The 26819-nt window shown below is 36.6% G+C and overlaps 1 protein-coding gene across 5 annotated transcripts in view; it reads left to right on the plus strand.

Annotated features, from left to right (window-relative positions):
• LOC106058960 (multiple epidermal growth factor-like domains protein 6) overlaps window positions 1–26819 on the plus strand; it is a 69961-nt gene that overhangs the window by 12545 nt on the left and 30597 nt on the right. For 4 of the 5 annotated variants that reach the window (XM_056004028.1, XM_056004026.1, XM_056004025.1 and 1 more), the window contains 11 exons: window positions 834–1103; window positions 2546–2675; window positions 5978–6225; window positions 6737–6997; window positions 7902–8033; window positions 9963–10226; window positions 13864–13992; window positions 14262–14531; window positions 17619–17748; window positions 19537–19778; window positions 23924–24184. In XM_056004028.1, coding sequence (XP_055860003.1) covers window positions 834–1103; window positions 2546–2675; window positions 5978–6225; window positions 6737–6997; window positions 7902–8033; window positions 9963–10226; window positions 13864–13992; window positions 14262–14531; window positions 17619–17748; window positions 19537–19778; window positions 23924–24184 — 2337 coding nt within the window. The remainder of the gene's footprint in view (window positions 1–833; window positions 1104–2545; window positions 2676–5977; window positions 6226–6736; window positions 6998–7901; window positions 8034–9962; window positions 10227–13863; window positions 13993–14261; window positions 14532–17618; window positions 17749–19536; window positions 19779–23923; window positions 24185–26819) is intronic. The other variant, XM_056004027.1, reaches the window with a different exon arrangement.

Below are 26819 nucleotides of genomic sequence, written 5' to 3' on the forward strand. Positions count from 1 at the left end.
CATGTTGGCATTGAGGGAAACGAAGCCGCAGACAGAGAAGCAAAGAGAGCCCTAAATCATGCGGTGTCAGGAACCCAAATTCCCTACTCGGACCTGAGACAAAGTATTGCCTCTGCCACCTATCGAGAGTGGCAGAACCGATGGGAGGCTGAGACTCACAGTAAACTCAGGCAGATTGTGGCGGATGTCAGGTGGCGGCCCACATCTAAGGGTCTGACAAGGCGTGGTAGCACAACCATGTCCAGACTTAGGATTGGCCACACCTACATCACGCACTCTTTTATACTGAAGAGAGAGGAGCCCCCACTTTGCGAGTACTGTGACTCTCGCCTCACCGTGGAACATATCCTCGTTGATTGCCCCAGATACCAGGATGTCAGGGCGAAACATTTTAGAGCCACTAATCTAAAAACACTATTTAATAATGTCGACCCTGGGAAGGTACTGGGCTTTATTCGGGAAGTGGGGCTATCTACGAAGATCTGATTTCTGAATTTGTGAACATGCACTATTTACATTAGATTTTTACCAAATATTTAAATTTTTACTACCTTTACTATTTTAACTGTGAATAGACCTTAATTTTAATTATATGACTGTATAGAATCTGGCCCTTGTTGTTAAGAGAGAGAGTAGTCCTTAAGGGACTGCAGGCACGACATGGCCTAAATTGTGCCGATGTGCCTCAAATCAACAAAATCATAATATCGAATAAGTGAAATAACTTCAACATTATTGTGACATATAGTTGTAAGTGACAAGCTATTTCCCTTTGATAATGTTATTTTTTTTATTAAAGATTTCCTTACAATATTTTACTTATTTTTATTTAGAGTGTGCTAACTGGACCTACGGTGAAAAGTGCAGTAACCCATGTCAGTGTAATAGAGACAACACCTTGTCATGTGACAGGGTCACGGGTCAATGCTTGTGTTATTCAAACTGGACTTCTAGCAATTGTAGTGAAGACGTTAACGAATGTTCACTGGACCAGCCACCCTGTGACCCTGCAAAAGACCATTCTGCCTGTCAAAACTCTTATGGCACTTTTGAATGTGTTTGCGTTCAGGGTCATGAACAAGTCAATGTCACATTTTGTAAAGGTAGGCTACGCTCAAACTTAGTTCGTTGAAAATCACATTATATACATTTCCAACTATTTACAAAACAAAATATGTTTAAATACCTATTAGCAAGTTCGCTGATCAAAAAATTAAAGGAAAAAGTTTTTACATTATAAAAATGGGTTTAAATATTATCCTAGAAATTGGACAGTTAATGTTTATTTTGGGGAAACATCACAAGCTCTGTGAGCACACAGTAGAAGACTCTAGTTTGACTTGAATAATTTTTCAGAACAATTTGCAGATTATAATTTGTTTTATTCTTCTGATTGATGACATTGTTCCGAATTACGTAAAAGAAAAAAACAACAAATTGACACCTTACATCATTGCCTCAGTGGAAACACTGCTTACATCATTGCCTCAGTGGAAACACTGCTTACATCATTGCCTCAGTGGAAACACTGCTTACATCATTGCCTCAGTGGAAACACTGCTTACATCATTGCTTACATCATTGCCTCAGTGGAAACACTGCTTACATCATTGCTTACATCATTGCCTCAGTGGAAACACTGCTTACATCATTGCTTACATCATTGCCTCAGTGGAAACACTGCTTACATCATTGCTTACATCATTGCCTCAGTGGAAACACTGCTTACATCATTGCCTCAGTGGAAACACTGCTTACATCATTGCCTCAGTGGAAACACTGCTTACATCATTGCCTCAGTGGAAACACTGCTTACATCACTCAGTGGAAACACTGCTTACATCATTGTCTCAGTGAAAACACTGCTTACATCATTGCCTCAGTGGAAACACTGCTTACATCATTGCCTCAGTGGAAACACTGCTTACATCATTGCCTCAGTGGAAACACTGCTTACATCATTGCCTCAGTGGAAACACTGCTTACATCATTGCCTCAGTGGAAACACTGCTTACAGAAATGAAACTAATAGAATTAGATACGGTAGATCACCATCAGGTCCATAATGTAGGAATCGAACTAAAAAAAAAACAAACAACTTTATAATTAATTTTTTTTAGTTAATCAAAGGAGGTGTCGTAGAACCTCTAGAACTTTTAGTAGGAGGGGCATTGCCCATACCTTCGCCCCCGCCACTGGATTCGCCAATAGTAGAACTATACTACGTTATTTTATGTTTTCTTGTAAGCATTGACCTAATATAAATATATAGTATGTAATAGTATGTATAGTTATTTAACTCAACCACCGGCGGACATTTGTTATGCCTGCGGTGGATGTGGCAATATATGTAGGTTGCAGCTGGGGCTGCGTAACCATGGGAAATACTGCATTCCTCATCTCTTCGGACTTAAAGGCAAGTCTTATCATTATTATGTTAGAAACGAACAAGTATTCATTCTCTGGCATTGCTAAGGTCGAGTTTCGTTCAAGAGAAACACAATTCATCGTAGTCCCTTTTTTATAATTATTGCCTTGCTTACAGAGTGTGGTGAAATTCTAAGAGAACCCAGCGGAAAGATAGTTTCTCACAGACATCATGGCTGGATAGATCCAAATCAAGATGAATGTTATTGGACCATTATTGCTCCTGTAGGCTTTGTAGTGTCAATTAGGTACAATGTTTTATTCCATTTACGTTATTTTCATTACAATACCTCTTTTCAACCTGTACTGTCGTGGAAACCAAAATCTGAAACACGAGTTTATTATTCATTTGTGTAGTGCATTCAATCCAGAGTTAAATAAATTCATGTTTCGGAATATTATGCACATCTTCTTCCAGGTCTAGATCTAAAGACACAACATTAGAATATTTTACAGTTTATTAGATTTTAACATTCGTTTTTCAGTATTTTATATTGGGGGGTGGGGGAGGGGGAAGTTTCGGGGTAAAAAATATTCCTTTAATTGTGTAAATCTAACATTCATTATTATTAAGAGCCAAAAATTGCTCTATAAGTACTGTAAAAGAGGTATTACCTTAAACAAAAGTATTTATTTAAATGTTATATTGTTTAATTCTGTTTGATTACACACTGTTAAGAAAGGTTAATACCGTATGTGTGATGCTTAGCTGTATGTAGCGTGTGAAGATATTACCTGCTAAGCCTTTCTGGTCGACCGTTATAGCCTGTGGCGTAGCAAGGTGCCCGTTGGTCCGAGTTCAAGAATATGTTGATGGGCCCCTCTCCCCCCTCCCGTATGACAACTATTTTGTGTGACAAGAAATCTAGTAGTTTGTATGCATCGGTACCACTATCGGATCCAGTACTTTGGAGTAGGGGGGGGCGATTTTTTTCCAAACCCCAACCCTAACGCCCAGTAAACCCTAACCCTATGCATAAACGTGCGTACAGCATATATATATATATATATATATATATATATATATATATTCGATACATGAGAATAAAATAAGACTGTGTCTCAATCTTCGGCGAAAAAAAAAAACAGTAAATGTTGAAGCTTCCTCAGTTGGGTTCGGGGCGAAGAAACGCATTTTCCTGACATCTACAGCTTATTATTTATCAGTGGGGTTCGGGGCCAAGCTCCGACGCCAAAAGCGTTTTCTTGCACTTTTCATGGCTGAAACGCATTCTCCTGACATCTACAGCTTATTATTCATCAGTGAGGTTCGGGGCGAAGCCTCGACGCTAAAAGCGTTTTCTGGCATTCTTCACTGCAGTAACGTATTCTCCTGACCTACAGCTCATTATTCATTTTATTATAAAGGACCTTTTGAATAATGTGGAAAAATATTCTAATACATTGCAAATACAACCGATTTGTTCTTTGAAAAGATAAGATACCCCACATATTTAGATTAAGGCTTTGAGGATCGCCGCCGAAAAAAAAATTCGATTAATAATATTCAATAAAATGTAAGCATAAATTGTGAGTTATAGTCCTAAATTTATTTAACTAGAAAAATATGAGATAGAGTAAAGGTTGGAAAATGTCGACTAGGAAAAGATTATCTGGCTTTTGAACTCATCTCAACCGTGACTGTTATATTGAAAAATTTCGTTTGAATTATAACTTTTCCAAAGCAAAGTCTTTCTTAAAATAGTTATGATAAATTCATGTCAAATTACACAAACTCTGTCTGGAAAGGGCAAGGGCGGTAAAATGAAAACTATTAATTCTCGCTCGTTTTTATAATTCCTGCTAATGATTGCATTTTGCATTAAAGAATAGGGGTTGGGCGACTCGATATAAGAATTTACTTTATAGCCTATATACATTATATTAGTGACAGATTTTTTTTAATTTTGTAATTTCTTATATAATACAAAAAGAAAAAGTATTGGTTTGTCCTATGGGGGGAAAGTGATTGCATGTATCGCACTTCCACCTGTTTATATTATATATATATTCAACTAATTTTGTTCAAATACTATGATTTCTCCATAAAAGTAGGACCGCCCCCCCCACACACACACACAAAGGGTTTAGATGGGAAGGGCAGTGGAGGTATTAGCTCCTCCCCTTCCAATCGGCCAACGGGTGAACGACATATTATAAAGACCGGTTAAAATACCAATAACAAGTTTTAATCATATAGATATTTAGTTGATTCTGTTAGCAAGCTGTGATTTCTACAAATAAATTGGACCGCCCCCCCCACTCTAAAGTTTATGGTGGGGGGGGGGCGGATTGATGCCATTGCCCCCTCCCGACCCTACCAAATCGGCCAAAATACTAGAAGGGGGGGGCGAAATAATCTAAAAATAGGTTGAAATATAAATAATTAGTATATATTATTAACTAATAAATTCGTATACAAATTGTGTGTGGGGGGGGGGGGGGGTCGGCCGAGTGGGGGGGGGGGGGCGATCGCCCCTACCGCCCCCCCCCCCTGGATCCGCCAGTGATCGGTACATTGACTAAAAGACATTTCAATACAAGTTTATGAGCACAGCTGACAGCATCATTTAAGGTCATGTTTAAGTATTGTTTGGCACAGTGAACACAAGTGGTTGCTTTTGTATTTTAATAAATGTGGATTTCTCTTTGAGTGCTGTCAATCATGATAGAGAAAAATGGCGCAGATTGGAATTCCTTTAGTATTTTTGCTAAAATGGCATTGCCCAACAGGTTTATCATTTTGAATCTGTGGGTCGAGTTAAAGGCTTGTATTTTGTTTTAAGACTTTATGTAGCCTACTGCTAAGACATTGTCATTGTTACAAGTGTCACCTAAACTATAGGCCTACTCTTCACGATGACCACTAAATCTGCTGTTGTATGTTGCAGTTGTTGCATGCTAAACTAAGATTCCCTATGCGATGAGTTACTTTCAGTATGTAATGTCAACTTCTTCAATGTGTTCCTTGTTTACACTATTCACCTTTCTTAGTCATTCATGTTGTCTGTAGGTTTGGCCAGCTTGTTGGTGAAGTGAAGTGTAGGCCTATCTTTTTTGTTTGATGATTCGGTTGGAAAACAGACAACATTGATGCTGTCTCAGGGTCAAAACCCGAGACCATCCGTACGACTTTCCAATGCATATACCAGACGACAAGGCAGCCATACAAGTGAAAGACACTATGCCATGATAAATGTAATTATCGCTTCCTTTTTGTTATATACCTTCTCCCCAATACAGTCACGATAAGTAGCTAAAAAAAGTCAACATCTTTAACGTTTCCGTAGGTGACAAACAGGCTAAAAAAAATTCTAGATTTGGAAGCACGGAAATCTTCTCCCAGATACCTCCGCCACCAAATGTCCACAACAGAGTGGACTAGAGCGCATTGTGTTTGCTTTAGTTAAGCAAAAAAAAAAAGACTTGCAATACAAAATAAAATATTATATTAATGAAATAAAATCTTAAAGGTTTCATACTTCAACAAACTCCAATAATCTGAGCACCTGTAACTGTTCTGTTCTATAAAATGTTTTGTTGCCTTTAGATTGACCAGCCTTGATTTATTTGTTGCTGATGACCACATAATAACGCCTGGAGCAGTAAAACTCTTCGATGACAACAGCAGTGATGGAGAACTTTTGGCCAAGTTTTATGGGAAACCAAACGGCTGTGTGCCTGCTGGTATTTTGAGATCTTCGGGGAATGAACTGCACATTGCGAGGTCTCCAGCATATGATGAGTATGGACAGGGATTCTCTTCTGAGGGATTTGAGTTGATCTACTGGACACACGGTAAACATTATGTAGACATTTGATTCCATTGTCAAGATAGAGAAAGATAAGATCTGATTTGCTTATACCATAAGTTAATTTACATTGCAAAGTAGACTTCAACTCCAATAGTTTTATTTGGTTAATTACAAAACTACAATAAATAAATGAAGCTCTCTACACGAGAAGATAAAAAGAAATGACAACTAGAGCCTCATTATTTTTCAAATCATTCGTCCCTTGATCTTCGTAGTGTGTGTTCGCGTAACCGAATCCTGTCGGTTGCAAAATATGAGAAGAGAAACCAGTTCATTCTTTGACGCTGTCCAGACCACTTTTCATTGGATGGCCATTTCTTCATGGCCTTATCCCATCCCCCCTGTACTGTACCAAACGATAACTTTTGAAAGGGAGTCCTGTCTTACAACATGAATAAACCAGCTCAGCCTACTTCCACATTTACTGACGATTAAATTGTTGAACAAATATTGTACACATTTAAAAACATCATTATTGTTTGGTTCACTTTCAGAATGTCAGCCCTTCACCTATGGAGATACTTGTACTAGGCAGTGTGAATGTGTACAGAACAATACCGCACGTTGTGACAGTGTCACTGGTCAGTGTATATGTTTTAACGGGTGGACTTCCTCGGACTGTTCACTGGATATTGATGAGTGCTGTGAGGATTCACAGATATGTCCTGATTACTCAGAGTGCCTAAACACTCATGGAAGCTATGACTGTGTCTGTTATGTTGGACTAGAGTTGAGTGAATGCGGTCAGTGTGAAGGTAAGGTATAGACATTCATTAAAGACGTAATGGGTCCGAATAGTGCATATGTTATATAAAAACAAAACCATTATTAGTATGTCTGCATTGTCAGGTGGGTTTAGTCGCTTAAGTAGGGTATGATATGATGGTCCCGTATCCCCAGCCTGAACAGAGTAACACAAGAACCTAAAGATAATGGCATGTAAAATACGAACATCGAATAACAGTTATTCAACTGAACAGTTAGTGAATAACAACAGTTATCAATATGAACAATATTTAATAATAATTAATTATAAGTTATCAACATATTTACATATACATCACTATCATTGAAGTCATCATTGAATTAATAATTAGTCTAATATAACGCCAATAACTTTCCATAACACACCTTCACGCTCACACTCCATCTCGGCGCCCAACGTAACCTCAACTCCCTACACCTCAACAACAAGAGTTACTGCAAAACTCCAAAGGCGGAAAGGCGACACACTTTCCCATAGTCCAAAGCCTAACACCCTGAAACGACACGAAAACCTAGATCTAGCGATGCCGCTACAAGAAAGAACTTTTCAATAGCGACACCCGTACCGAAAGATCAGCCTACTTAATAACACTATGTACTTACGTACCCTTACAAGGGGGAAACACAAAACCAGCTACCCAGCTCACAAAAGAAGCTCTCTCTCTTGCGGGAACTATGGATGACGTAAACACACACACACACACAATATTCTAGACAACAAAACGCACTTAAAAGAAACTACTTCCTATACGCTAAAACACCAATATTAAATGCAAAGAAAACTTCACGCGCGCACGACATGCATTTCAAATATATTGTCTAAAACTTTGGAATATATCTTAGAAAAAGAAATGAAAAGCTCAATTCAAATGCATTTGCAAATTTATTTCATAGTACCACTAAATGCAACGTGTACGAACAGAACCTGCTCTCACATCTGTGCTAAGCTCCTTTCTAACTCAACTGAACCATTGGAACTATGTTATTGTCCAATCGGAATGCAGCTATACGGAGATGAATGTCTTGGTAAGGATCTTACAGTAGATATCCTTTTACTCTCTTTTAAGATCATCAGGAGAAGAAGAAAAGTAGGGCTCGATTTTGATATTTGTTGAGGCCATTGTATATATAGAAGATAGTTTTATAAGTGATTGAGACCTATATATATAGAGAGAGAGTTCTTCCTTTGTGGTCAAAGGTGAACACTTTTCTAATTTTCTTTAAATTTAAATATAGCTATAAAGACCAATTCTCACTTTAAAAGCGGCCATGTATATGGGTAAGTTGGGTCTATTGCCTGCTGTTTCTCTCAGCCTGTTGCGTTATTCCATGCTGGCCGCTCTTTTTGCCTCGTATCTTAAGACTCCGAGACACTCATGACTTCACGTCACGAGAAGCGATCGAGAGCTAGTGTTTCCTAGCCATGAATCTCAATATTACACTCATTGAAAGAGCGCTTAAGTGTCTCTATTTGTTGACCCCACTCCCATTGAGAACGCTTTCCCGCACACAGCGCCCCATAAAAAAGTCATTAGAGAAAGCCATTGTCTGGCCTACATGTAACATGCTTATCTAAATTTCAGATATATGGCGTTGATAAAGTTACCTTTAAAGTACATCGTACTTTTTACACAATAAAATAAAGCTTGTTGATGTCATCAGTATTTTTGGCACCTTTCTTTCAGCATATTTATCTTACTGTTGTCCAACAACTTGTTGTTTATATTTGAAATTTGGTTTCAGTTTAGAATAGAAAACCTAGAACTAAACTAAAATACATTTAAAACAAATTAATCCATATTTCTGCTTAAAGTATTACATTTAGGGGAACTTCTTTTACCTTATAAAATGCAGAGATCTCTTTCAAAAGGAAGATAATCACGTCCTACGCATGTTACTTACACATTGGGGTAAAATTAATGTGTCATATTTGAAAATGTACAATCCTAGGCCAAGATTAAATTCCTCTCTGAAGATAAAATGAATAGAGAAAATATTTTTTTGTAATAAAATAAATACAAATCTGCAAGCCATGTTTTAGTACTCCTTCAGGAGATACGTAGGTAGCCTATTGCTGTTGGACATTTGCACCGGTTACACCAAAAAGCTAGCCAGGTAAAATAATCCTACATTAATGTTAGTTAGTATTAAACAGACATCGTATTTTCTAAATGGGATCAAAGTTTCCATATGCACATCTACAGTACAAAGTAAAGTTTTCCTTTCAGACCTTGTGATCTAAGGGGCAGATGATGTAAAGGTCATCTGTTTCTATTAACGAGGGTGTCATGTGGCCAGCACAACAACCAACTGCCTTGACTTTTTACTAGCTAATGTCATGTGGCCAGCACAACAACCAACTGCCTTGACTTTTCACTAGCTAATGTCATGTGGCCAGCACAACAACCAACTGCCTTGACTTTTCACTAGCTAATGTCGGTACCCATTAGAGCTGGGTGGAATCAGATGCGCTCTAATGATCCCGAAAGTAAATATCACAGTCTTCACCAGGATTCTAACCCGAGATCCCGGTTTGGATGCCAAGCACTTTAACACTCCGCCACCACGCCTCTATACAAAGCTAATAAACTTTTTATTGGAGATGTTTACGATATACTAAACAATGTCAATAACGCTAAATTGAACGTTTATGTTCATTGCTAGCTAATTAAAAGCTGGATTAGGAGGTGCTTAGCAAAATGAATAATGCAGAGCTAAAAATTGCACAAAAAACTATCATTTCCTGGAACTCGTTTTATCATGGCTTAATGGGCTGATTGCTAATTTTACTGTAATTTCTAATTATGTGTCTATCTTTCCCAGTAGATTTCTTTAGAACAAAACATAATGTAATAATCTTGCAAAGTAAATGTCTCTAGTAGTCTGTAGTGTAATTGTCTTCAACCTCGTAACAGAGAGACGCCAGTGTAAAAACAAATGTATTTCTCACATTAGGCTGTCCACCCTTTCATTATGGTGCAGACGTTTGTAACATGACCTGCAGTTGTGACCAGGATAAATCTGAAAGCTGTGATAGTCAGACAGGTGAATGTGTGTGTAGACCTGGTTGGACATCAGCCAGCTGTTCAGTAGACGTAGACGAGTGTCAAGATCCGTCAATATGTTCTGATCTTTACTCTACATGTGTCAATACTGCAGGCAGCTATATATGTCAGTGTTTTGATGGAATGGTCAAAAACTTACTTGGACAGTGTGAAGGTAAAAATTACCGACATTAAATTGTTAAAAGGTTTTAACTAATGTACTATCCTAAACTAATGAAATGTTTAGTCAATATACTGCGAAATACATTTCTGTTGTAAACCTACCCTGTTAAAAGACCTGTCAGAATCACAGAATGAACCATTGAATGCGCTACTGACTATATCCCGTAGGACGCATTTGTCTAAACTAAAGGTTTAGGCCAGTTTTCAAGAACGATTATGACTCATTTTGTTTTAGAAGAGTAGACCTGCTTCTTCTGGCTATGGAGATAAATAACTCAGAAGGAACATTTTCAACCATATTAAGCTATTTTACCTACCTTATTTTTCTTAGATATTTAATGTAAAACTGGTGTCATCTGTCTGCACTGTAAAGGGGACCATGGGCGTAGCCAGGATTTTTTTCGGGGAGGGTTTTGGGGGGGAGGGGGATTTCCCTCCCCCCGACCTCCCCCCCCCCCGCGAAAAAAAAATATGTGTGCGTGTGTGTACATAATTAATCTTTATTACATTCTGACCCTTTCGGAAGACGTTTATTGTTTATTGTAGACTACCCGCCCTTGCTAGCAAGGGGGTCTGGGGAAGTTCGTAGCGCTCCCCCAGCGCGGGGCGAAGCCCCGCCGCCGAGCACTATTTCTGGTATTGAAAACCAACAAAATGCATATTCTGAGGTATCTACAGTGCATTATCTTGCTATTAAAAAGTTTTATTTCAAAAACCTAATGAGCTATTCTTACTGAATTAGACCCTCTCGCACCGTTCGGCGCATTTTCCTGCAAGCTGTTTCCGTAATTCATTTTGTCGGAAAACATGTCCCGCAAAACCTCATGCGACGCTCTGTCACAACATTACTAAGGATTCGACTCCCAGTTCTTTGATTTAGACCCGATCTCTATGACTGCCTCCTAAAATCTGTCTTAGCCATCTTTGTTGAGCCACATTTAATGATTTTCAATTTCGGCAGAAGACTATTCACACTTAATTAATGGAGCCCAAGCCACTCGTAGAAATTTGTAACCTTTCTTGACTACGCTCTTGAAATTACATGCCTGTATTTCGCTTTAGATTTTATATCGAAAAGGAAAGTTTTTTTTCGTCAAATCATCTGTTGAGGTGTTTTAAACTAAAAAATCTCTGGTTTTTTTTTTTTTGTTTTGTTTTTAATTCAAAACCCCATTTAGCTACGATCATAGAATTTGGTGACTGTAGTTTGCTTTAAAATAATATTGAAGAGAGAGGTTTTCAACTCTAAACGCTCTGTAGGGGAATTTTAAACTCAAAACCATCTGGAGGGGTTTTAAACTTTAAAGAAAAAGCCATCTGGAGGAGGGGGATTTAAACTCAAAACCCCTTTGGCTACGCTCATAGAATTTTGAGTGTGTAATTTGCTTTTTTTTAATATTGAAGATGGGGTTATCGTAAATTTTGGATGGGGTTTTCAAATCAAAATCTTCCTCAACTGTGCTGTTGGAATTTGGGGATTGTTTTTAGCATTTTTTTTGTTTTGTTTTATAGAAGAGGGGGTTTAACTGCAAAAACCTCTGGTAGGGGGTTTAAAATTCAAAACCCCCTGTAGGGGGTTTTAAACTCAAAGCCCCCTGGTAGAGGGATTTGTATCTCAAAACCCCCCTGATAGGGGTTTTTAACTAAAAACTGCCTCGGATGTGCTGTGGTAAGTGATGATTTAGTATTAAAATCTCACCTAAAATAAACACAATGAAAGCAAAAATCAGTCACTTAATTCCATCCCCCCCCCCGCGGGGGGGGATTTCATTTCGGGGGGGGGGGGGTTTGAACCCCAAGAACCCCCCCCCTGGCTACGCCCATGAAGGGGACATATTATTCCGTTTTGTTAAAAACGTTATCTTATAAATCCCAAACTGGCAGTCAGAAAAGTCAATGAAAATTTCCCCTTTCAGACCATGCGATAATGTAAAGGCCATCTGTTTCTGTGGCCCACGCTTGTCAAGGGGCCTACATAACGACCAACTGCTATTATTTTTCCCCAACTAGTGTCAGTTGGACTCAGAAGCGCCAAAGATCCCTCAATTAAAAATCACAGTCTTCACTAGAATTCGAACCTGGGACCCCTAGTTCGTAAACCAAGCGCTTTACGCTCAGCTACCGCACCTCTTCCTCCTGTCATTGTGCAATCGTATCATAAAAGTCATTGTTTCATATACATGTGTATTTATTTTAAATGCGTTTAAAACTGTCTGGCGCTGTCAGGATAGAGATTCATGAAAATTGAAAGAAATTAATTGCAGACCCTTAAGAGTGTCATTAAGTACTTTGGTCTGGATGATACTCGTGGTCTAGTTGATGGGCGATGTCTTGGTGCTTAATGTTAAACGCCAGTTCTTGATAACTATATAGTTAATCCAACCTTACACAAACACACACACACACAGTTAAGCTGAACATAAAACTGAGCGAACTGAAGACTGAGTAATTCAATAACTTGATCATTTAAAGAAATGAAGTGGGGAACGTCGCTTCCACTAAGTCCACGACTCACTGATAAAACATGATCATTATGAGTAAGAGCCCTCAGAAAAACTGTAGTTATTTCTGTCGCTAAGCCATTTGCATGTAATTTTCTAAAGCTTTTAAAGATTAATTAAGAAATACATTTATTCACGATAGCCAAGTTTGGATGTAAGTAATTAGATGACCCCGGACAGGAGTTTTGTGGAGCAATTACACTTTTTTGAAAGCTAAATTTAAAATTCATGTAATAATAATAAAATAAAAAAAAATGTTTTTCATTTAATCGAATTTTCTATCTTTTTTCTTAAATATTTAAGATGTATACTTTGGTCTAAAAAAATGTACATCTTTGTGTTGGAATGTATGCACTGTCGGAAATTCGTAGCTACTTTACAAGCATGCTAAAAGTGGACACTTCTTAAAGCACGACAGATTTTGTCAACGTTAAAATGTTTATTTCAATTTAATGACCCGTGTCGTAATACACATTTATTATCTCTATTTTTGTGGAGACCCCTGAACAGTAGCCACCTTAAATTAGCCTCTAGGTATTAACTTCTGCGTGCCAGTCTGCTATATTAATATTTAATTAAGGTTATGATAATTATTTTTATCTAGCGCAACTTTCATGCTCTTATAGTAAGCTCAGTATACAATGATCCAAATAATTGTTGGAATGTGGAGGAAGGTAGGGGACCGGGGGAACTCCAGCTCAATTTGCCTCAGCGTGGAGCCTGCGGTGGAAAAGTCCGCCCAGGGAAGCTAAGAACGAGAGTGAACATAGTCTCCAGTAAGCTACCACAGTTATGCTCTAGCGAGTGTACTTGCAAGTGGTCACAATGGAGGAACGTTTTTCTAACCCGCCCAATCCGTTATCGTATTATAAAGACTTAAACTACTCTTTCAAAAAAATCAAGAGTAGAGAGGAGGTTGTCCCTACGGTCCAAGAGAGTAAGAGACAGGGATTGGACATTCCAGTAAGCCAAACAAAGGTCAACGCCCGCACTGATTGTGCCGATGTGACAAAAAAACAAAATATCAAATACCTAAACACTTTAATGTTAACTGACGCTCTATAGTTTAATTATCTTTATCATATAAAGGATGTGATGTAATTGTAAATATTTTGTTTTGCGCTTAAGTCTCAACGCAATGCCAACGATTGAATTGCTCTGATATCTGCATCGGATCTGCTGATAACAGCACACACGAAATCTGTTCTTGTCCTAAAGGGAAGAAACTTGATAGTTTGGATACAACAAAATGTTTTGGTAAATATCGAATGGCTTTGTCCAGATGTAGATATATGTTTTATAGGATTTGAACAATACAAAATGGCATTTACATCAAGGATGTACGAGTTACATGAAATAAATATCTGTTTATAAACTGGAGAATTTTAATGTGATAAAATAACTAAAGATCTGTTTTGTTATTTTTTTTTCTTTTAATTTATAATATAACATCCCTAAAATTTAAATTGGATGTATAAATTATAATTTAGAATTTACATATACATATATGTTTGTATATACCATAGAATGTGCTGATTGGTTCTATGGTGAAAATTGTCAACATCAGTGTTACTGTAACGAAACAAACACACAGTCCTGTGACAAAGTGACTGGTCAGTGCCTGTGTTATTCTAACTGGACGTCGTGCTCCTGCAGTGAGGACGTCGATGAATGCTCCAGTGAGACGTCCCCTTGCAACACTCCAGAGGACCCTTCAGTTTGCAGTAATGTGGAGGGTTCTTTTCAGTGTCTTTGTCTTCAAGGCTTTGAACAGTTCAATCAAACTTACTGTGATGGTAAGTGGACAAAAAGAAGTAATTTAAAAAGTTTTATTTTTTATAAAGTTTTCGTAATAATACATAATTAATAGAGTACTGTTATGCTGATTTCTATTAATGCTTGGGCGAAAATTATTTATATAAAATGTGTACAATTTAGATAAAATAGGTTTATAACTACTGAAAACACATACAAATATACAACAAAATAGCTGATGAACCAATGGTGCCAATACATGATAGTTTAATAAACCCTACCAAGGCGAAGAATCAAAATACATTATTTTAAATTATAAAGAAACATGATTGTATGTATCCTCAGTCGTAAATTTATACAAATAATATTATTAAATGCCATAATCGATCAAGTTTGAAGCTCTTAATGTTGGCTATAACTGACAGCTGTTTATTTCGACGCCATCTTGGTTGACAACAAACTGTGGTAACGGATGTTGCTCCCAAATACTGTGTAGAGTGCTTTGAATTATTAATCGTGCAAATATTGTCGAGCATATTAATTGATACGTAAAAACAATAGTTTTGGAAACAGTGAACTGTGCTATTTAAGCGTTTCGTCCTGTACCCTACAGAACTAGCTCTGATGAACCAAGCACCAAAGTATTATCAGAGATATTTATTTCAATGAAGAATCAGAAGAGAAATCCTTTTGACAAAATTAAATGCTTTTATGTCTTGGAATCACGAACGTATCCAATACACTTTAGAAACACACAATACAATTTAATTTCACTGTTAAGTCACATAATTAGACACAATAACCTTACTTGAAATCTCAGCCCACAGCAGTTGTCTTCTTGCTTAAATAGCCAAGACATCAGAAATAGGCTTACCTGGATATTTATTTTCACCAAAAAAAAAGCTTATATCAAGTCCCTCTATCTAGCAGACTGTCTTGTCAGGTAAAAGTTTTATACATTATTTTCCCACACCCAATCTCGGATCAAGTTGAAATTTTGCACAGTTATTGCACTAATTTAACAAAATAATAATTGGTAATTATTTATTTTGTTTCATATCGAACAAGGGAAAAAATCATACTTGACAGATGTGGTTTTATAAGTTGAAATAATTCCTTGAAGAGGCTTGAGCCATGAGTACACAAGTTTGTTTTTGTTATGCATTTAAAAAGCTATCACGGTAACAATCACCCAGGTACCCCGTTGTTCTCCCTCCTCCTTTACCAGTTGGTCCAGACAAGTGATAGGACCATAGCGTAGTGAGACAAGTGATAGGACCATAGCGTAGTGAGACAAGTGATAGGACCATAGCGTAGTGAGACAAGTGATAGGACCATAGCGTAGTGAGAAAGCTAAAAGCATAAAATTGCGCTAAACAAAAACAATGTGTATAAGTATTTCTAATCGCACAGATTTATTGTTGTTAGCGCAGATCGATAAAAATGTAATCACACGACTGGTTGAAACTAATTAATATAATTACATTAAAATAAGCTTTGTTTTTTTTTTATAATATTTAAAAAAAAAATATTAGTAGTAGTATGAAAAATTCCAATGTCGCTATGTGCAAATTATCGTATTTCTCCGAAGCTAATTAATTGTAAACAAAGTATTTATGTCAAGAATAAGATCTTGATGAGTAATTAGGAGTATCCTCTTATATTCCATTTGCTATAAATCGTAACACAATAAACGTACATTACGTGACAGTTCAAATCTAAAAATTCAGTTTTACTCTGTTACATATGATATAATTACTCATTGCAACATTAGTATGATTAATAGCGAACTGCCGCACAGCGCGGCGTTGCGCTCACAGACGTACGGTAATCCTATTGTTCAATAAACTTTCAGCACCAACCACCGTACAACTATGTAGATCTATATACAAGAGAAATACTCTCTTTAGTTAGAAGCACAATTTAAAAAAAAAGAAGGGGTGAATACAGTGTGTTCACTCAAATAACCTGTAGACACGTATCTCCCGCACAATTGACAAAATAAGTAAAAACAAAATCGTACAAACTGCACCCTTATATACCCCACATGTAAAAATGTGACTTGCCACAAACTACTGGTACAGACAATTGTTGCTTATATGATGTCTGTCCCTCGAGACGCAATCGTGTGCTCCTGTTGATGTCACAACAAACGATACATAGAGTGCACCAGGCTTGTGGAACAAAAGTCTTTGGTCGTGTCTCTATTAAAGGTTGTTTTATCAGAAAGTCCTTGACCTGATTATCTGGTGATGATGAAGATGAGAAAGGGTATCTGCAACAGCTGAACTGGACCCGACTATTGGCTTGATTGTATGCAACAGCTGAGCTGGACCCGACTATTGGCATGATTGTCTGCAGCAGCTGAGCTGGACCCGACTATTGGCCTGATTGTCTGCAGCAGTTGAGCTGGACCCGACTATATGCCTGATTGTCTGCAGCAGCTGAGCTGGACCCGACTATTGGCCTGATTGTCTGCAGCAGTTGAGCTGGACCCGACTATATGCCTGATTGTCTGCAGCAGCTGAGCTGGACCCGACTATTGGCCTGATTGTATACCTCATCGGTATTTTTTTGTTTTCTTGAGATTGAGGTTTATAGTGAAATGTTCATAAAGCTTTTCAATCTACATTTCACAACCACGCAGCGAACTAAAGGAGAGACAAGTTATGCTATGTTGATGAGTAAAAGTAAATTTTGTACACAGCCGCATCTTTGTATACCCCGCACCGCTACCATTAGTCTGCGAGATAGTGTATAGCCCGCTTGTTATATGCGCGAAAATACAGTAATGTACTATTAGGCCATCTAAACATGGCTAGACTTTGAATGTGATGTAGTAGATAGACACCGACTACACCGAGGACTTACAAGACCGTTCTATTACAAATAAGATACAAATATATACCAACATTTTATTATGTCTCTTAAAAGAAGATATTTTTTTTCTAAATTGAATTTTTTTTTTAAATGGTCTAAACATTTTTCATGTGTAACTTTGTTATCCTCATAACAGAAATATCCAAAAGCTGCTTTTTTTTTAACCCTTTCTGTTTAGGGGGGGATAACTCGCTCAATAATTATGTTTTGTTGGTATTTCAATGGCGTTCTTTCTTGTCCTAATTCAGATTGTGGTAAAATAATTATGGAGCCCAGTGGTCAGATTATTTCTACAAGACACGGGGGATTGTTGAATCCGTACCTTGATGAGTGTAGCTGGACTATTGTTGCACCCGAAGGTCAAGTGGTCACTGTAAGGTACACATTTATTGTCTTTGTATTTACATCTCGTATTTCGCTTTCTTTTTGTTTCCAGTAATTAAAAGAGTTGTACTTTAAGTACTGCCACAATAACATTTAAATCTAGCAACCCTATTTGGTCTAAACCCGTGAAGTTTTTGTAGTTCTAACTAAATGTAGGGAACTTACTCTAGTGTCTTATTAAAAGTTACATTATCCAAATATTACATACTATGCTATTAGGATTTATAAACTTCATCACATTGTAATAAAAAAAAAACAAGTAGAAATGGGTAGCTTGGAGTGACAAACCGTATATAGGCTTATACTTGTCTATTTCTTTCGATTTTGAGGTAAGCAACAAATACGCATTTTGTGGAACGTTATAGACAGATTATAGAAAAAGTTCCAGATTTTGTGTGAAATACTCAAATCAGAATCACTGAAAAATCTATTTCGGAATAAAGTGGCGTCTTCGTGGATAATCGAAAAAAACAATCCTTTTGTGACGATCTCTTCTTGAAGAAACTTATATCTTTCATATCAGATAGTCAGAAAATGGATAAAGTTTTTAAACATCCAATCAAATAGAAGGTAGGAAAGTCTTACACTCAATGCAGGTCAATCCTAGTGGCTCGCGAAGTAAATGTCTTTTTGTTGTATCATCACGGATTTCTCAACTAGACATAATGCGCCAAGGGAGAAATGCGCGATCGCACTTTGACTCTCTTTGTCTTTGTAAAAAACAACTCGAAGCTGGAGTAGTTCTATCTTCTATGCCTAGACATTGATCTATTTGTGTAAAAAAATGTTCATATTTTTGTTCACATTGATATAATTAGCGTAAATATGTTTAATGTCAACTATCTGAAAAATAGACAAATTCAATATTTAATTATTATTATTTCATTAATTTGACAAATGTCAAAACATAGCATGTTTATAAGAAGAAACAAAATATTTTTTTCTGATTCGATTTCGCAGAAAAGACAACTCTAACGTTACAACTGTAATGGACCTCATTCACCAATTGTAAACAAACAACATTTAGCCACGTGATAATATTGATAAAACAATTTTAAAAAACTGTCACGTGACAGCCTGTGTATTTCGTAATTTGTATAGAAGAGATAGAGAACCACGTGGCTAAATGTTGTTTGTTTACGATTGGTGAATGACGTCCATTATTTGAGATTTTCAACTTTAGCAAAAGATTATAAGTAGATAAATGTTTGGTGTTAGTTGTACATAATAAAAAAATATGTATAAACTGTTGTTGTTTATTTTTTATATCTATATATATCTAATACTTTCTGAGTATTTTTTAAGCAAAGCAGAATAAAAGTTTCTAAGTTCTTTAGCTTGTAGCTCTTATTTAGTAAGCAACGTCAATGATCTATCTAGCGTTGCTGTACTCGCTAAGCTGCTCGTGAAAATCATCTATAATACTTATTTATCCTGTAATAAAAATGATGACAGTGTATAAAAAATGTATATTATATCTTAAAGAAAAACAAAACAAATGTGTTCACTTTTAGAGGACCAAATGTAGTCAATGCACCTTCAGCGGTGAGAAAATCAGATTTATAAGTTGATTTTGGTTTTTGAAATATAAACGTAATAGATATATAGACGGACTGACAGACAGACAGCTAAAAATCAATAGCGGCTTTTTCTAACGAAGCCTTCATAAATAATGGTTGCGAATAATGTACACACCTTCAGTAGTTTGAGAAGTATGTTTCTTTACCTTTAGATATACAAGTCTCTTTATATTCTAATGAATACAAATGTATGTGCCATTAGATTTGATAGGTTAGAGCTACACTACTCTGATGAGATAAAACCAGGCTCAGTCAAACTATATGATGGTACTAGCAGCGAGGAAGAGCTTCTGGCTAAGTTTTATGGGAAACCAGGGAACTGCATTCCTGTTGATATTATTAGATCAACTGGGAATGCTATGTTCATTGCAAGGACTCCTGCATCTAGCCATTCAGGGCAAGGTTTTCACACTGATGGATTTCAATTGACGTACTGGACACATGGTATGTATAGAACTGTATAGTCCATTAAATGTGCGCTACTTAATATTTGATTGATATATGAAATGCTTATTATAGCCTTACACATCCATTTGCCATAAAACTTACTTTGAGGAAAACATATGAAATGAGAGTTAATTGGTTTTCAGCTGATGTCTCATTTTTATACAATTACGTGTTTCAGTTGACCGAATACGTGTTTTTGAAAACGAATGTAAAAACTTAAGACAAAGCAAAAATTTTTGTTAAGAAATTCGATAAAAACTGCAAACATGCTTTCGTTTTACAAAGCTTTTATCAACTCACTCTGCCTGTCTGGTAAAATGTCAACTCACTCTGCCTGTCTGGTAAAATATCAACTCACTCTGCCTGTCTGGTAAAATGTCAACTCACTCTGCCTGTCTGGTAAAATATTAACTCACTCTGCCTGTCTGGTAAAATGTCAACTCACTCTGCCTGTCTGGTAAAATATTAACTCACTCTGCCTGTCTGGTAAAATATCAACTCACTCTGCCTGTCTGGTAAAATGTCAACTCACTCTGCCTGTCTGGTAAAATATTAACTCACTCTGCTTGTCTGGTAAAATGTCAACTCACTCTGCCTGTCTGGTAAAATGTCAACTCACTCTGCCTGTCTGGTAAAATGTCAACTCACTCTGCCTGTCTGGTAAAATATTAACTCACTCTGCCTGCCTGGTAAAATGTTGCACATTATTACACCCACACCAAATTTCTAGCACCTGACAAAACAAAGTTCATAAAAAAAGTACCAATGAATAAATTAACTATTGATAATTATTTATATTCTTGGGAATTGAAAAGGGGAAAGAACTTGTATTTTACAGATTTGATGGCATGAGTTTAATTAACCCTTAAAGTGCTTCGCTGTTTTAGAATGAGTGCATACAAAATGGAATTACTATTTTGATGTTTAGAGGCTAAACTACCACACGCGTTTTAAGGGTTAATCCCCTCGATGAGGCTTAAGTCCTAGATTTTGAATGCTAGTCGTGTAACTTTTTTTTTTTTTTTGCATTTAAAAAAGCGATCACTGTGACATTTACACAGATATTTCCTTACCCCCCCCCCCTCCCCAATTTCTTTCCCAACAGTTCCAGACAAGTGATAATATCATAGTGCATTGGAAAATGCTTAAGGCATGAAATTGCTATAAACAAAAACATTTGGTAACAATATTTCTAATCGCACATTATTGTAATTTTAGTCACGTTTTACTACAAATCTAATTACATGGCTGATCCAAACTAATTAATACAAGTATACTTAATATAAGCTTTGTTTTTTTCTTGTTTCGTACTGTAAATTATCTAAGGGAGCCGCTAATTAATGCCATTTATATGATAATGGCAGGGAGTAGCTCCCTTTGGGCTATTACTAATGGATTAACTGATTGGTTATTTTTTGGATTGATTCGTATATTATCAACAACTATGAATAATTAACTTGAGACGAGAATAGAAAGTGGGAGAAAAAACGTAATAACAAGTAATAAGAAATTTAATCCACATATACATACACATCTCGTTAAGTAGCTGTTATTCAATCCACATATACATACACATCTCGTTAAGTAGCTGTTATTCAATCCACATATACATACACATCTTGTTAAGTAGCTGTTATTCAATTCACATATACGTACACATCTCGTTAAGTATCTGTTATTCAATACATATATACATACACATCTCGTTAAGTAGCTGTTATTCAATACACATATACATACACATCTTGTTAAGTAGCTGTTATTTAATCCACATATACATACACATCTTGTTAAGTAGCTGTTATTCAATCCACATATACATACACATCTCGTTAAGTAGCTGTTATTCAATCCACATATACATACACATCTTGTTAAGTAGCTGTTATTCAATCCACATATACATACACATCTCATTAAGTAGCTGTTATTCAATCCACATATACATACACATCTCGTTAAGTATCTGTTATTCAATACATATATACATACACATCTCGTTAAATAGCTGTTATTCAATACACATCTACATACACATCTTGTTAAGTAGCTGTTATTTAATCGACATATACATACACATCTTGTTAAGTAACTGTTATTCAATCCACATATACATACACATCTCGTTAAGTAGCTGTTATTCAATTCACATATACATACACATCTCGTTAAGAAGCTGTTATTCCCCTTATTTTGATCTCTAACCAAAATAATTAGTAAGAAAAAGTACTTGAAAAAGTAAAGTACTCTTACGGACCTTGCGATCTATAAGGCAGATGATGTAAAGGTCATCTGTTTCTGTGGCCCACGATTAACGAGGGTGTCATGTGGCCAGCACAAGGACCAACCACCTTATAATTTTCCCCAACTAATGTCAGGTACCTGTTAGAGCTTGGTGGAATAAAAGGCGCCCTAAAGATACCGAAATTAAAAATCCCACTCTTCACCAGGATTCAAACTCAGGGCCCCATGTCCGGAAACCAAGCACTTTACCACTCAGCAACCACACCTCAACGGAAATAGTCGGTGAATAACAAAATTGGACAATAATTAATCAATCATTAATTAACTAATTGGTTTTATTTTTAGCTGCCTCCGAAAGTAGAAAAGACGCTATTAGTTTTGTGTGAAATGTCTGTCCGTCCGTCCCGTTTAGAGCTCGTAAACTAGAAAAGATAGTGAAAATACGACATCCCAATATTTTAGACCATTCAAAGTTCTGATGCAACGGCTACTTTTTTTGTTCTGAAAGGGAAAAATTTAATTTTTTAAATCACTTATGCATATAATATAGTATAAGTTAGACCTAGTTTAAAACAAAACGTAATCTTGTAAGCTGAATTTTCTTGACCAATTTTTTGGTGGAAATGTTTTTATTTTGTTTTGTTTTTTGAGGATTCGAATAAGAGATATAACTTTTTTAAAACCATTACATCAATTATAAGACTTCAGTTAGGACTGGGGAGGCGCGGTAGCTGAGCGTTAAAGCGCTTGGCTTCCGAACCGGGGGTCCCGGGTGCGAATCCTGAAGACTGGGATTTTTAACTTCGGAATCTTTGGGCGCCTCTGAGTCCACCCAGCTCTAATGGGTACCTGACATTAGTTGGGAAAAAGTAAAGGCGGTTGGTCGTTGTGCTGGCTACATGACACCCTCGTTAACCGTAAGCCACAAAAACAGATGAACTTTACATCATCTGCCCTATAGACCACAAGGTCTAAAAGGGGAACTAGTTAGGCCAGGTTCACATCTAACTTTGCATTCACTTGCACCTATCCTTTGATCTGCTGGACCGTTGGGCACTACACAAGATCTGTCAACCTTCTTTCTCCATTCTTATCTCTCATTTGTCTTTGATATATTTTCATTCGGATGTTCTTTCTGAAAATATTGAAGTCTGCCTAGGTGGACCACTTCGGGGGCCGATTTTGAGTTGGTGTTTCCACACAAACTTTCTTTGTAATCTTGTTTATTTATGTCAAGTACAATGAGAGCGGGAAATGGGAGACAAATATTTTCTAACTTTTTACCAGACAGACAGACCAAGAGACAGAGAAGCTTTGAAAAAAAAACACTAAAAGTTATGAAACCCTGGCAAGCCTGGGATATAATTGGTAACAATATCATGGAAAAGGATCCAAAACATAATCTGACTTCTTATCCAATAAAATGAACATTTACGCAAAATAAAACTGTTCGCTTACTGTCGTAAGCCCCTAGTTTAAACACATCAGCGTTACAGTATTCTAAGATTTAAATGAAATGAAATTAATCATTCCAGTTCATTTCAACAATGTTGTACATTCAATTTACAAATAAATACGTATAGTCAAGAAATTATATTTCCATTCCCACCATTAGCTTACATTTTGGTAAAGTCAGAAATCGGAAGGTTGTCAAAAGCACAAGTTAAAAAAAAAAATTATTTTTTCAAATCAGCCTACATTTGTACAGTATAGTTGGTTAGTTCATAGAGTCTCGCCAAACTACTCGGATGTCGTGTATTCGATTTTAATACTAGCCTTTCTTTTGTCCTTATTTTTCGATACCAAAGTTTATTTTATTATTTGAACAGAAAGAAGAAATCGCTTTTGTTTACACATTGTTTGTGTTATTAATTCTAATTAGTTCTAATTACTTGCAGAGTGTGACCCAATGACGTACGGAGAGAGTTGTACGAATCCTTGTACATGTGTACAGAATAATACCGCACGTTGTGACAGTGTGACTGGTCAGTGTACATGTTTAGACGGGTGGACCTCATCAGACTGTTCACAAGACATAGATGAGTGCTCTGAGAATCCACTGCTGTGTCCTGATTACTCACAGTGTCAAAACACTAATGGAAGCTACGACTGTGTCTGTTATTATGGGCTACAGATGAGTGAATGCGGTCAATGTGAAGGTCAGTTCTGTGTGCATTACAAACACAAATTGAAATGTTGTACGTAAACTTAATATCTATTTATATCGGTTTCAATGGTTCGATGCAGTGCATGTTATTATGTTACTTTGTCTCAACTTAATTTTACATTTATGAAAATTAACAGCATTTATCCAGCCAAAGCGAAGATTCTCAAACTTTGGAAGTTTTATAAGGCATAGTTCATAACGACAGCAATCGTTATTTAGTGACAACGATTACATTTTATCTTGTGTGTATTTATGAAAGATGTGTATAGTGGAAGGACTTGATCTATGTCTGATGCAGTGGCGTCACTAGGGTCGATGTCACCCGGTGCGGTTAGCTCAGGGTGTCACCCCCCCCCCAGCTAACAACTTTATCCACTTTTCCTAATACAAATTCATTTTGTTGAGCCAATACAAAAGCTGATTACCTATTTTCATTGATTTTTTGCACAAATGTAAAATAACAAGTTAATTCTATTTGAAAATCCCATTGTTTTTGGATTTTTTTCAATAGTTTGCATATTTTACCTTGTATATTTATTAAAATAACCTAAACCTGTTTTCTTGGTTAGACTTTTAGGCGAAGCGGTATAACAGTTAGCTTTGTTATTCAAACTTTTACTACCATCTAACGGGGAAAATGTAAGTGTGCCGCTAATTTAGTCATCTAGTGGTATTGGGTAGCGCTTAAAGATCACCTATCGAGGTCCGGGGTGAAGCCCCGGTCACCAAACATTTTTTTATATCATTTCTGAGCTTCAGAAACTCATTTTCCTTAAGTCTAGCATGTACTATTTCTACTAGAAAATAGTTTGCAGGTCAAATAAAATTCAATTAAGAAGAAGTAAACGGGCCGTATTTGATGTGTGGCAGACATTCGAGACAGTTTTTCTCAAACTTTTACCGTTTGCGCCCCTCCCGCTCTAATTAATAATTAAATTTGTCTTACTATTTAGTAATAAAATCTCTTTCGCCTAATTAATACTAAAATATAAATGACTACAATTCAAATAAAAAAAAATGTTCTAAAAAAACCTGCCCTCTTTATCACGTAACGTTTTGGACATTTTTACCAAAAAAATTAAATACATACAATTAGGCCTAAAATAAAATACATAGATCTAGATTAGTACAGTAGATATGCCTAGGCATATTTGGGTATATATGTTTAGGGCTTTTATTTTTTTATTTTTTGCCAATATTCTTTTTTTTCCATTCGGGTGTCACCTCCCCCCTAACACTCACCCGTTGTGGACCGTACCCCCTTATTGACGCCACTGGTTTGATGTCTGGTTGATGTGGACCTATAGCTAAATATACCATTAATGAATCATTGCTCTTGCAATACATAATTTGATATTAGTACTACGTAGACTTCAGACAAGATAAGATAGGGAAATTTTTTACTAACTATTAAGAGTGTTCTGGGTTCTAATTAATTAAGTGCTCTAATAAATGAAAAGTTATCATAGAATCGCATATTGATGAAATTATTAAACAAAGCATAACAAAAGTACTGAGTATAATAATATTAGATTATGCATAGGCCTACTTTAATGTTTGAGACCTTTCTACTGAATAAAAGAATGTTTGGAGCAGAGAGATATATTACAAGTATATATTCACATTTGACAAGAGTAATACTATTAGAAAAATTACTAAACTTAGAGCCACTTTAGTACAAAAGAGTAAAAAGTAAAGAATGGAGTACCCAACCGAGGAGGTATATTTTAGGCCTAATACTGGCCTAAGGTTCCATCACATTTTAGTTTTATGTTCTTGTTTGATTTATAATTTTTTTTAATACATCCTATACATACATAATATGGTGATTCCTTGTGTTTCATTCATTAAAGATGTGACACCTAGATCTGTTGTTAATGTCTAATATTCTCTGTATCGTTCCAATTTTAGTATATGTACTGCGTTAACGTACGTTGTTAATGTCTTTATCCAGTAGAGTATTGTTGGATATGATGGAGCCAAGATAGCAAAAGTGATCAGGATAGCCAAAGCAATGGGTATCATGCCACAGTTGCAGAAAAGAGTGTGGGACAACATATTGCTGACTAACAATACTAAAGCCTTAGTCTACCGGACCTGTGTGATGAGCACTTTGCTATACTTAAGGTGGCAAGATAAAATAACCAATGAGGAAGTGCTACGAAGAGCAACGTGCCAGGACATCCGCACTGTTATCAGCAGCAGACGCCTTGGCTGGCTTGGCTACGTTTGTAGACTGCCAGTAGGTCGACTTCCACAAGACATTCTGTATGGCGATCAGAAGGTAGGAGAGCCGCTGGTCGCCCACTTTTTCGGTATACGGATGTATGCAAACGCGACATGAAGATCTTTAAAATCGACACTAGCAGCTTGAAAAAAAGTAGCACTGGATAGATCCACATGGAGAGAAAGCATAAAGGAAGGGTCTGGGATTTCAGGTGCCATACACATTAACAGAAGCAGAAAGAAGGGTGAAAATGCAAAGGCGCCTGGTGATTTCATATGCCCGACCTGCGACCGCAGCTGTGTATCAAGGATTGGCCTCTTTAGTTTCACAAGAAGTTGCAAAGAGAAAAGAACCGATTCTCGATACGTAAAATGCCACAGACACCTAGATCTAGATTGTC

The sequence above is a fragment of the Biomphalaria glabrata genome, chromosome 11 (genome assembly GCF_947242115.1).
Source record: "Biomphalaria glabrata chromosome 11, xgBioGlab47.1, whole genome shotgun sequence".
NCBI lineage: Eukaryota > Metazoa > Mollusca > Gastropoda > Planorbidae > Biomphalaria > Biomphalaria glabrata.